The sequence below is a fragment of the Lonchura striata genome, chromosome 3 (assembly GCF_050655825.1).
Source record: "Lonchura striata isolate lonStrDom1 chromosome 3, ASM5065582v1, whole genome shotgun sequence".
NCBI classification, from domain to species: Eukaryota; Metazoa; Chordata; class Aves; order Passeriformes; family Estrildidae; genus Lonchura; species Lonchura striata.
Genome location: NC_140705.1, coordinates 54896162 through 54909310, shown reverse-complemented (window position 1 = coordinate 54909310; position 13149 = coordinate 54896162). Strand labels below are relative to the sequence as shown.

At 37.7% G+C, this 13149-nt stretch overlaps 1 protein-coding gene and 1 long non-coding RNA gene across 2 annotated transcripts in view; one reads left to right on the top strand and one right to left on the bottom strand.

Moving 5' to 3' along the window:
• Window positions 1-8013, top strand: part of MOXD1 (monooxygenase DBH like 1) — a 49419-nt gene extending 41406 nt beyond the window's left edge. Inside the window, exons 9-12 of the mRNA XM_021540691.3 lie at window positions 228-287; window positions 1988-2130; window positions 4658-4826; window positions 7524-8013. Of these exons, the coding sequence (XP_021396366.3) occupies window positions 228-287; window positions 1988-2130; window positions 4658-4826; window positions 7524-7688 (537 nt within the window). The 3' untranslated portion in view covers window positions 7689-8013. The remainder of the gene's footprint in view (window positions 1-227; window positions 288-1987; window positions 2131-4657; window positions 4827-7523) is intronic.
• LOC146767901 (uncharacterized) overlaps window positions 1-13149 on the bottom strand; it is a 60060-nt gene that overhangs the window by 22354 nt on the left and 24557 nt on the right. The window lies entirely within an intron of this gene.

Here is a 13149-nt window from a genome sequence, read left to right as displayed (position 1 = left end):
TTAATAAGACTCTGTTTAAATCCATGTGGGATTCCTGAGGATCTGGATAATATGAATGCTAAGTGCCAAGGTCTTAATATATGGCAATTACCTAATCCTTTACTCTTTCAAAAAGTCATATCCACTGCTCTGATATTTATTTCTTAAGTGCTTGCTTCATCTGTGGTTACCTGAAGCTGGTGTTGATAAACTTCAGAACTGTGAACTTCCTAAATTTTGTATTTCAGGGGGATAATTTAGTCACAGAATGCCACTATAGTACTGTGGACCGAATTCGCATGACATGGGTAAGCAATATTCTGGTGGATCAAAATAAGTACACAGATAATATTGGGGACTAAAACCTGTTACATAGAACAGTATTTTTAAAAAGTGAATTTACTTGCTAATGCCTGTGTGCACATAATTGTCTTTCCTTTCATAGATGCATAGGTTTCAAAGTAATCTGAATTATTGTGATCTTATTCTGATTTCTTGCATAAGGCATTCATATGATTAGTTTGTTAAAATAAGAACATCAGATCATAAAAAATCCTTAGAAGTCAAACTTTTCTAGTATAAGGAGTGCTTTCTTCTCAACATGTATTAACGTGCAAATTCTGTGTACTCCAATGAATTATTTTTATGAACTTGTTACGCATTTTTCCCTGGAAAATTGCTAGTTCTTATGTATTGATTTTTAGATAAGCTGTGATCGGGAGGTTTTTCAAATACTTACTTTTGTTCCTAACATTGAATCCAGGCAGAATGAAGGTCTTTTGGGTTGGGAAGAGAAATTGAGAACCTACCCCTCCCTGCTGAGGGTGTCCAGCTCTGGTTTGGCACAGTCTCACAGAAGCAGTTTGATGGGTTAAGAGAGGCCAGGCACTGGCCACTGCAATGCAGTCACTGGGTTTTGGAGGTGAAGTAAATTTGGTTACTTGGACATGAGCTGGATTGTGCCAGTTGTCTAGGAACAGAGTGATGCCAAACCCACTATGTCTATGGGAAGGATATAACTGCCTGTGCCAGGGCCTGATTCCATGAAACATCCTGGGGAGTGGCTGGATCCAGACTTCTGGGAAGTGAGACCTGAGGGCTGTTTTGCAGGGAAGAACTGTTCCTGGCATCCAGAGAGCAAAGGGATACTTCTCCCTGAATAATGGCTTGCATGTAGGCACATGAAGTAGTTGCTTAATGAAAAGCAAAAGAGCAAGAATGAAGGCTTTGGAGTTTTTGTCCTGTTTTCCTGTGTAGTGGCCACACCAACTCTTGGCTCATGTGTTTTGTTTTCTCCATTCCTATTCCTGTGGCTGTGAGACTTGTGGAACTCTTCCCACCCAGGACTTAGGAACATGCAGTTTATAATCTTGCCCATGTTTACCAAGACTAATTTTAAGTTAGTTGTTTTCCCCAGTGGAAGATTGTTTAAGAGTCTCTTTCTTCTGTTACCTAGAAATGTTATTCTAATAACTGGTTTTATAATGAATGCTTATTTTTTCTTGAGTCAACATTATCTGTTAACATAAATAATTCTTCTCCTTCTTGTTTTTTATTGGCATATGTACTTACAACCTGAGTTCATATAGATTCATATTCAATCCCAGCCTCCATTTTATTAGGCAAACCTCAGTTAATTTCTAATTAAACAGAATAATTATCCTACAAGATTTTTTTTCTTCATCTGTTCCACTTTTCTGAAATGTGGTAAATCTAAGTACCTTAGATGGGGGCAACTGAAAGCAAACCTGAACTTCTCAGATAGTACACTTTAATATAATATGAGCTTATTTTATTCACAGTTGTTCTTTCTGATGTGTTTTAACTTAGAAGCTTGAGCTTCCAGAGTATTTTGTAATTATTATGTAATAACCTCTTGCTACTTGATAATCTCATGTACAAGATAAATTTGTCAAATTTGGCCTCCTGATCCACCTTTCATTAGCATATAAATGCTAATCACTGGGATTCCAGTGCTACCCTGACTAAAGAAAAATCCCATTTTCAGGGTGGTCTGAGCACCAGAAATGAAATGTGCCTGTCATATCTGCTCTATTACCCAAGAATCAACCTCACCCGCTGTGCAAGTATTCCAGATATAATGGAACAGCTCCAGTTCATTGGCGTTAAGGAAATCTATAGACCAGTCAGGTATGTAAAATGTTTATTAATATGTTTAGCACCTCTGATTTTGTCTGTGGGATTCTTGGATAATTTTTATACAACTTTTCTTTCCGTCTGGTAGAAAGAAAACATAGTCATTTGTGATACAATTTTTGGTAAATAGGCTGTGCTGCCATTTCTCCTGCAAAATTATTTTGCATCTTTTTTTCTTTTGATAGAAAAGTAGTTTCTTCTTGTAAGGAAATAATACCACTCACATTGTTTTTGGTTCTTGTTCACATTGGGTTTTTTTTCACCACACATATATGTAAAGAGGCTATATATCAATGTTTTAAATCTATCAATTTATTAAAACATGTCAATGTTTCATATATAGAGAAATAATTTTGAAAGGAGTTTGTGAGCATAGTTACTGAATTTCCCTGGATAGATTTGTTGACAGGAATTCTGAAGGCAAAAATGTGTTCCCTAAAGTGCTTAAAATTAAAGCATCTCAACAGAAGATTTTAAACAGTGAGAACAGTCGAAAGTGGAATGTTCCCACATGAATGAAATGTGGAAAAATAATCAACCAATAAAAAGTTGAATGCATATTTTATGGTGAAAAGTGAATTACATTGGTATTGTTAGTTGCACTAAACTAAGGTAATAGTAAGATTTTGAAATCAAATTAATAGATTAATAATGTGTCATCAGAAATTTTAAAAGTTATCTTTGCTTATATAGTTGATGTTAACAAATCATATAAAGTTGTTATTGCAAAATAATTTGACATACAGGCTTAGTGGTCTTTGTTCTGAAATCTAGATTCAAGAAGAGTTTGAAGGAAGTCACAGTGCAATCAATCAATGTCTACATAATTTTCCACACTATTTTCATTAACAATCTCTTTTAATACAGAGAGAACAGAGTTTCTAAATTAGTCCTATCTAAAAGAGTCTTTCTGAGTTTAGAAAGAAAATATTCTAACAAATGTATGCTCTCTTGAGTATTCATTCATAACTGTACTTAAGGAAAAAATGCACATTTGGCCTGGGGAAATAAAGATGTTCTGAATAGAGTAAGTATGCAGACTGTCTGCCACAAAAGGAATAGTAATTAGAAGAGGAGATTATTAATGCCTCTAGTATTTATGACCTAATCCACAATTCTTGTTTCATTAAACTCTCTCAGCCTAAGGATATGTGACCTGATCCTCATCTCTCTTGTGTCAGTCTAACACTAGAATTTCTTCACTGACTCTCCCAAAGTCTCTCTTGACTTATAAATGCAAACTGGGGGTAGGATCAAGGCATTGTGGCTCACTTTAAAACATTTTTCCTCTGTCTGGTGACAATGAAAATAGTATAAATCATGAGGAACAGAGCTGAAACAGAGATGAAATTTTAACCAAAATTCTTGGTTGAAATTACGGCCTCTATGCCTAGATGTTGAGTGGAGCAGAATGCTGGCATAGCAATTTCCCCAAAGCAAGTGCGAGACAGCCTACTACAAGATAACACAGGTCTGTTTAAAGTGTTCTGAGAAGATAACTCATACTCCAATCACAATATTAATTAGGTTACTTGATAAAGTTTTAGATAGTTCTGGTCTTCCTCTAGCTGTATTGATTTTGTGTTTGTAAAAGTTTGATTCCTCCACTATGTTTTTCTGTTCATCACAGCAAAGTCAAACAAGGAGAAAGCAGAAACAATGGAAAAGAAGATTTTTGGGTTTTTTGGGAGGTTTGGGGTGGGGGGGGGGGTGTTTGGTGTGTTTTTTTGTTTGTTTGCTTGTGTTATTTATTTATTTTTTTATTTTCCTCTGTTACTTTTTTAGTTTCCTTTACTAAATGAAAGACATGAAATCTCATTCCTTTCCTTTCCACATTTTGGGCTGGTTGGAAATGAGATTGTCCCCATTTGTTCATGGGAAAGATTCCCACACTCGGCCAGATAGATCTTTCAGAGCAGTGCAGCAGGTCTCTAAACCACCCCTGGCCAAAAGTGCCCTTGCAGCCAGCTTGTAGGAATATACCAAAGGAATGTCCACAACACCAGCTATTTTCTGCTGCTCACCAATGCATAACAGAGCAACTCCTGTGCTAGGCTCAGTTCTGACCTGAGCTTGGCAGAACCATTTAGGAGCAGCTTTCTAACTGCAAAGGTTTCTTGGCAACCTGGCCTGCCAAACCTAGAAGAGGGTGTGGCTTTCTTTTGTTTTTGTTTTTTTTTTTTTTTCAGATGTTACAGCAGATCTGCTTTGCATTTCTTGTGCATTGAATTTGTGGATCAAAGAAGAGCAATGTATCTCTTGAAGTCCTTTATTTCTAAAAGCATCTGGCAGCAAGTACTAACCTGCTGACAGCCTTTCACAAGTCTGTCAAAATCAACAAAACTGCATCAGTTTTCAGTGGAAGAGAACTTAGTTGAGAAGAGAATTAGTGAGCTAGGCATAATATACATAGGAGTAGCGCATTTATTTTTCTGAGTAGGTCCCCCCAAAATTTTCCTCATTCACTTTGACTTGATAGGTTTTATCTACTTTTTAAAATTAATTTTTTGTTTTTCTTTAGGACTTGGCCTTTCATTATCAAGAGTCCTAAGCAATATAAAAACCTGTCCTTTATGGATGCAATGAACAAATTCAAATGGTCCAGATCAGAGGGTCTCTCCTACAATCAACTTGTGCTTAAACTACCTGTGAACGTGAGATGTTCAAAAACAGACAATGCAGAATGGTCGGTAAGTCTGTGTGCTGAATAGGAGGCAACAAAATGCAATGAAATTAATTTGATTTACTGTCTTTCTATGTATGTGCATAAATATCTGATTGTATGTCTTCAGGATGTTTACCCATCTATACTTCATTTACATACAATAACAAATGATGAGAATGTTTTCCCAGTGCTTTCACCTAACTCGAGTTCTAGAAACATTTAAAAATAATTGAAAAGTTGGAGCTTTAAATAACAATTGGGATCAGTAATAGGAAGATGGAGTGAATCCAGTGAGGCTGGGACTGATCAGAGAGCAGCCATGTACGTCCAGGTGAAGTGACCACTCCAGGAAGCTGTTCTACTTTGGCTGCCTCCATGGTCAGGGATTTATGTTAGATTCTTGCAATGGATGATTCAAAATCCCTAAATCAGGTTTGCTCTCTGAGACATCTTCTAGGGGAAGATTATTGACTGCATAATGAAGTATCTACCTTCTTAACTTGGGCATCTAGACAAGCTAAAGTTGTATGAATACTCTTGCAATAAGTCTTGCTTTTTTAATATCTTAGAATAGTCTATAGTATTGGGCCAGAAAATTAAAGCATCATAATCTGTTCCCTTTGTGCCACTTAGTAATATTTCATCTTCCATGGTTTTACTTTGCCTATTGTCTTGATTAAAACACCTGCAAGATAAAAAGTAATTCCCCAATAAATACCTATTGGTATTTTACCAGGACACTGGTGAGAAAAATTTTTGGGAATCATCTTTAATGTTGATGTGTGTTTAAAAATAATGGCTAGTGCATGTCGTATCATCCCTGAAAGGGATGCTTAAAAATATGTACTCCTCTTTGAACTCCTTTATAGACTCCAAATTCAAGGCTCTTACTTTTTTGAGATTTTTCTGTTCAGAAGGAGATACAGTCTCATTATAGTGGCTTATTTCCTATTGTGATTTTAGTCCAGTGTAGCAGAGCTGCTGTGAGATACTACTGATGAAGTAATTCCTAGGAAAGGACTTCTGCCTCATTCTCTTCACCCTAGAAGATAGCCCATGCTTCCTCATAGTGTGTCACACAGTCCTTTCAGGTGGTGAAGAAATTGGCCCTCCTGCAGTAGCGTTCTTGGGTTTCTCCAACATAGGTCAAACTGCTCTGCCCATTGGATGTCAAAGGAATACCTTGTGCTATAAGTAATCAATGAGGTTCTGTTTTTTTCTAGTATTATTTGTTTCATTGTAGGCCTCCTGTGGAAAGTAGTTGTAGACAGACAGTATATGTGACTGTTCACCAGTTTTGGTTAAACTTCTTGACCTTTACAGCTGCTGGCTAGTAGCAATTGCACAGCCACCCTTTCACTGATTATTTGTCAGAGGACATGTTAAGATGATGAAAAACACAGAAATTTTATCAAGAGGGGATAGGCTGAGGTTTTTTTAATGGTATGTCTTCTGGAAAATGCTGTTGCTCTTTATCTTACAGGATGAAGGAACAATACTTAAAACTTCAAGAATGTAGTCAGAGAATGACCTCACTGCAACTGGGAGTTCTTAGCTCTTCCTTAATCATATTTTCCTTTTTCAAATAACATGGCCATATTCTTCAAAGCTAAGATTAGGACTCTATCCTTTCCCTTCCCTTATTAGTGATAATACACATAAATGACCATCCTCATCAAAATCAGGGACAGATTTAACCTGAATGGCCAAATAATCCCTGAGTTATTATCAGACTGAAAAAAAATTGAAGCAGAGGAACTGAGTTGAAAACACCTTCATCCTTCTATAGAGTTGGCCCCTATTTCAGTTTTAGTTTTGTGTTGTGTTTGCTAACATTAAGTCAATATTCAGTTGGAGTTTCTACAGTATAGAATAATAGCAACAAAATAGATGAAATACCCAAAGCAAGCATATGCTGCACAGGTGGGCATTCAAACTTCCAAAAATGTGCCCAGGAGCTTACTTTCTGCAGAACATATTTTCTTTAACATGTAGGGAGTAAATTTAGGGAAAGCAAGCTGAGCAGTGTACACAAATGTCTCTAATTTCATGTCAAAACCATAGCAAACACGTAGTTACATCAAATCCCATAAAAATGCACTGAGTTCTATGGGAAGGATGAAAAATGCTCAGTATATAGCAATATGACACTGCTATATGTGACCTTGCTTGAGCAGGGACATGGGACCAGTTGACCTCCAGAGACCCCTTTCAACCACAACCATTCCATTCTGTGCTTCCATGGAACAAAAACTGTGTACACAGTTTTGTACATGCAAGTGTGAGCCTTGCACTCAGAAATGCATGCATTCAAATATCATCCTACAGCAGAGTAATACTGCCAATTTTCATTTTGATTTGATAGAAAGATGAAAACAACCAAACCTGCCAAACAACCCCACAAAGCAAAATAAAGTTATTCAAATCAACCAACCAAAGTCTAACCTTGCTTTACTGGAGAGGATGACAGTGTGTACCGCTGCTCTTGAGCTACATACTCTCAAGTATGCATATCATGTTGGATATGCATACTGGATGATCATTTGGCATGCAATGTATTCATATTTTTACTGAGCTTGATGTTTCCACTGAGAGAGTCACAGCCCAAGTACAAAACTATCAATAGACTATCAGGCAAGCTGCCAATTATCTTGAGAGCAAAAAGAGTTTTCTAATCTTACGTGACAAATCTCTGATAAATTTTTTGCTATTTTAATTTCAGATCCAAGGCATGACAGCTCTACCTCCTGAAATAGAGCGACCATACAAGCCAGAGCCAGTAATATGCAGCTCATCTTCCTGTTTAAGTTGCAGTTTATTCCTTACCCTGTTGTGTATTGTATACACCACAGCCAGTACCATAGGAAACACTGGGACCTTTGTATAATAATTTTTATTTGTCTGTGTTCTGTATGCCATGCAAGTTCTGATGTATTTGCACTGTTGCTATTGTAGATTTATTTTTTTACTTATTAATGAACTAAATTTGCCGGATCAAAACGAAATGTGTACATCCTCTGGAAAGTGTGGGGTTTTTGGTTTTCAGTGTAAAATATGTATGAAATGTAGTAGGTACACTGACACATTGCATATTGAAATCTTTTTCTGTACCATTTTCTTATACTTTGTCGTTCCTTTTTCACATGGTGCTTTCAAAGTCATCTATGTATATGGGTAAAATTAATAAACTAAAAGCAACTTAGTTAACCACATTCAGCCTGGTCTGTGTTGTATTATTTTGCCTTTGTTGTTGATATCTGCAGGTAGTGAAGTTACTGCTGTATGAATAGGCCTTACAAACATAAATTTGGGCATGTCTGGCTGACATGTGCCATAAAGCTATGGGAAGGATTTGTTCAGTCTGGACATTTCTGGGAGCAACACACTGCAAAACTATCTCAGCTCCTGAGACATGGGAGCTATTGATTCTAAAGGGATGAAAAACATAGGCAGAACCCCAAATCTCCCCATAGTGAATCCTGTGCAAATCCTTTGGCTTGGTTGGCATTTCTTTTTCCCGATCACAGGTAGTTCAGGGTGTTCCTTCTGTCTTAAGATATTTTCACAGTGAATAAATCTGGTGAGAAGTAGGCACTCCTTTTCTAGACTTGATCTGGACAGCAGGAGCAGTAAAGATTTATCTCACATTTAGGCTCTGCCATGCACAGGGAACTGAGCCTGCCAGGAGCTATTGTTAGCACATGCTGAGCATTGCAATAGGCCAAACTGCTGATTAAGAAGTTGATTTTCTGTCTCATATGTACAAAGTATTATTTATATTTGGAAATTGGCAAGTTTCAACTCAGCTGGTGTTAGGCAGGGAAGATTCCTGAAAGAGACACAATCTATTGCTCCCCAGTGAAATTATGCCACACAGTAGAAAAGGAATGAACATTTAAAAAAACACATTCATTTTTGTAGCCACACTGCAGTTACAGTAAGCTATATTTTTTTCAGTATTACATAAACATTTTTTGAGTGTGGCTGTAAAAATAAGTTATTCTGGATGCTGTGAGTGCCTCCCTGATCGTTGCCACACCTGCTCTACAACTAACTCCTGTAGCCGTAGTTACACATAGGCTTTGTTATGTACATTTTTTGACATTGAGTACTTCTGTGCAGTATGGTGAGTCCAGAGCAGATCAAGAACCTGAGCTGAGATAAAATGGTTTTCTGCCCATTTTTGTTCATTAACTCTTAAGGACAGATATCAGCTCTCTGTGCAGTTCCTCTTCTTAAGCAGGACAGGCTGTTATATGCAAAGAAATATCACATAGGAAGGAAGATGCTAGAGGATCTGGCAGCTGTCTGCTCTGAATTTGAGAAGTAAAAAGGAAAGCATCACAGAGCTGGTAGGGCTCCTCTGCATGTAGCCAAAATTATAATGCACGTGATAGCTGACAGGAGAGAGACACTGAAGAAGCTAGATGTCTCAAGCAGAGATGAAAGATTTAATCAAGGAAAGATTAATTTTCTAGGAGCTATAACAATCTCATTAGAGAACTTATGAATAAAGAGAATTTAAAATGAGCCATGAAGGTAAAAGTTCACAGAGCCAGATTTATCCTCCTGATGCTGTATTTGTACTTGGCTAGGAAAAACTCCTACATGGAAAAATTCTTTATCATTGTTGGGCAGCTATTTGCTCTAAATATACCTGGACAGTGATATATTCTGCCATTCTATCCTTTGGTCCTGGATAAGGTAAGGAAATAGTGTATGCCAAACATATGGGATTTTTCTGGTATTAACCTCATGAATTTCAATAAAGAAATGTAACTACGTAGGTGTCTTCTTCCTGCCAGAAATATTATGTTCTTCTGTTTTATATTCCCTGATAGAACTGGTTGAAAAACAAAAAATAAAGAGAAGTCATGGTGAATTATAGGCAGAAAAGTCTTCAGAGTGATTATTTGTACCAATCTGTTCTGAATGTAAAAAAAAGTGAGGAGCATCCTCCATCTAAGATATCATGAAGTCTAGGATATGTCCTATTCTAACAAGGAGTCAGCAGGGACCTTGGCCTTTCTTATGCTCACACCCATCCCTAATTTGGCCAAGTTTTAACAGCTTTCCTTCAGGGAGCAATGGCAAAAATAACAGAGAATGAAATGAGAAAAGAGTGTTGGACAGGGGAGCCCTTTCACATGTAGTGTTGTGTCTCATTGGCTACTACTGGCATCCATCCTAGGTTAACTTGATTTGCAACAAATATAAAGCAGATCTAGGGTTAATTTCCATTCTGTCCTCTGATTCAATGCAGTTTCTTATCTACAGGGATTTCCTTTCTGTGGGCACCCATCCTAAGAACACGTGAACAGATGGGTGTTTGTTTTTGCCATCCAGTATGGCATAAGATGATGTAAAGCAAAGACAGCGCAGAAAGGAAGTCTGTGAAAGATAGCTGCCAGCATATCAGGCAGACCTGTCATATACACTAAACACTCATTTGTGTTTAGCCCACAAGTTTTTTATGATTTCTAGAGGAATGGAAAGGAAAATTTTGCTTCACAGATAAATAAAATACGAAACCAGTGATAGAGTTCTGGGATATTTCCAAATAAAAGAATCCAAGACAGATGTGGGAACATTATTACAGAAACTTAAAACCAGAAAACAAATAAAAAACAGTCTGAAATTGTTGAAAATTCAAACAAGGATAAAAGTGAGAAATGCCACAAGCTAACTCTATGTCACTGAAGAAAAACATGTAGCAAGCACACACCTAGTCACACTGCACAGGAAAAAGCTCTCAGACACAGACCTCTGTGGTTTTCTCTCATTTTTGAGCTCTAGTGAAGCACATCTTTGTGTTTTTACCCAAAACATTTGTAATAGTTATAGTTAAAAGCTACAATAAATGCTATTATCACGCAAACCATGGTGGTGGAGAAAATATGTATACATTGGAAAATCTATGACTTGTAGATGATGAGCCCAAAACTTACTATAGTACATTATTTTAACAATTATGTCATTCACACTTTTCTTTGTGTGAAAAAAATGTGTTAAAAGTTTCTAGTGAGAAGCCAGATACATAAATATTTTAGTGGGATTAAATATTTGGTGGGTTGCATTCTCCAATTGTTGCTGAAAATCCCATTCTGCTTTAATCATTTTTCTCACAAAACGGTCCAGTCTCCTGTCACCTGCAGACTACCTATAGATGTACTATTTTTAGTATTTAATCCCTTTTGGGTCTATTATTTATCCATTACAGAGCTTCCATTTAAACATGTGGCTCTCCTCAAATATCCCTCTCATCTAAATCGACAACCACTTGGGATTTTGCCTGTGTGTGGCAAAAACAGGATGCAGGACATCTGCGACGGGAACCTTGGAGTTTACGTAGCTGTCATATTTGTCCCTGTAGAGGAGAATGTCATTCTTTGATCTCATTTTCCATCCTGGAGGTCCATCACACAATCCCATCTCACCCCCTCCTTGGCTGCATGGAGTGACATCTAGGCTGGGTGCAAGTGGGGACCAGTGCAAGGGTGAGAGGCAGAGCCCCAGCTGGTGTGAGTGCAACTCTATTAGAATTAATTCCTTTGACTGTGGAGGTCTGGCTTGTTTAAAGAGGCCTGTTTAGCCATATTATCCCAGATGCTATAGGGGCACAAATTTAATAAACAAAATCCAGCAGAAATACTGGCCTCATTCTCCTCTTTCCTCCCATCAAGGAGAAAGTGACTATTTTTAGACTAATTAATACTACTGGAATGTTTAAGAATTTTTATTCCTTCTGCCCTTCGCCTGTTATTTCTGATTTTTGGTACATCTGTGTCTTCCATGAGGGTGAGAGAGAGAGAGAGAGCAAACTTATCCTCAACCTTTTAGCAGAGGGCAAAGCTGGGAGAAGAAAATTACAGCTGTGACACAGGGAGCTCCTTTGGCCTGCTTCCTCCACCCCCAGAGATCTCCCTAGATCATAGGTGCTCTCATGAGCATTTGCCATCCTCGTACCAGTGTCCTGCAGGTGCACTGGGGCAGGCACAAAGTGCCAAAGGGGGTGGGTACAGCCATGAATTTTCCCTACTTCAATCCCTGCAAAGTGCTGGTGCTGGTGGTGCAGTTGCCCCAATACCAAAACCTAAGGCCTGATGCTTAGGGTACAGATCCAGGAAAATTTATGTTTGCACATCAAATCAAGCAAAGGAGACTATTTACGTAGACTGAATTTTTAGTTTTGTGCTGTCTCTATTTTACAGGAAAATGGTAAGGTACCAGGCAAACATTAGAAAATTTAAGATGACTAAAAAAGTGACTTACTGTCTGCTTCTGGGAATACTAGCAAAATATTTACTTCAAGCAAATGCCTTTTTGCTCTGTGTGCAACAGATTCGTGTAACAGGAAATCTGGGGCTTTGCATCTGCTCTAGGACAACATATTGCAATTTCACAACCAACAGCAACTAACACTGTGGTGTGGAGGTGAGCTCTGAGAGACAGAAAGCTCTGCTTGTGAAAGACAAGCAGATTGTGCAAATACTCCTGGAGGCTCAGAGAGTTATTGGCAAAGTAAATTGCCTTTTGTAAGGCTGTTCTCTCCTTTCCTATGGATGCCTCCCATGGGCTGCATACACATCACCTTGTAAATGCTTCCAAGCTTCTTGCATCCTAGCAAGAAAGAAACCAGCTGGGAGCTGAATGTGCTTCTTTCACTGGAGACACCAGACCAGACTAGTTGTAGTTTACAACTCTGTGACAAAATTATGGCAAAACTAAGAGAAAAAGAAAATAAATTACTCTGTCTTTTCGTTTGAGCAATTGTTTCCTGAGCACATTGCCATTACTTAATCATGATTTAAACTTACCTCTTTGCAGTGATTTTTAAGACACATAAAAGTGTTTTTTCACTAAAAACGTCTAATCTTGTGAGAGAAAACTTGGCAAAATCCAAGCTGTTAAGTCCTTCACCTGCTCTGACCTGTGAACTAGAGAATAAAAGGTTCTTACAGCTTAACACAATACTTTGGAACATCTTACATTATGAAGGAGTAAAAGTAATGTGACAGTCTCAAATGCCTATGAAAACACATTCTCAGTACAAGAGAAGATGCATTAAAATGTTTAGTTTGTTAAGACAAATAGCATTTCTATGGGTCTCCTGTTGGTTTAATGGAGAGTTTATGCCCTTAGGTCTAAAAGAGGATGTTGTGCAGTATGTTTTTCTTTCTCACAGGTTGTCTTGAGATTGCATGACTAGCTTGTCTTTAGAAGATATCTTAAAGTGTTTAAGAGGATCAGGTTTGCAAACTTCTTCATAACCTGTGATAAACCTTGCAAAGCATTTCTGGGGAATACAGTAAAAGTATACATAACAAGTCTGCACTATTCTGTGCAAA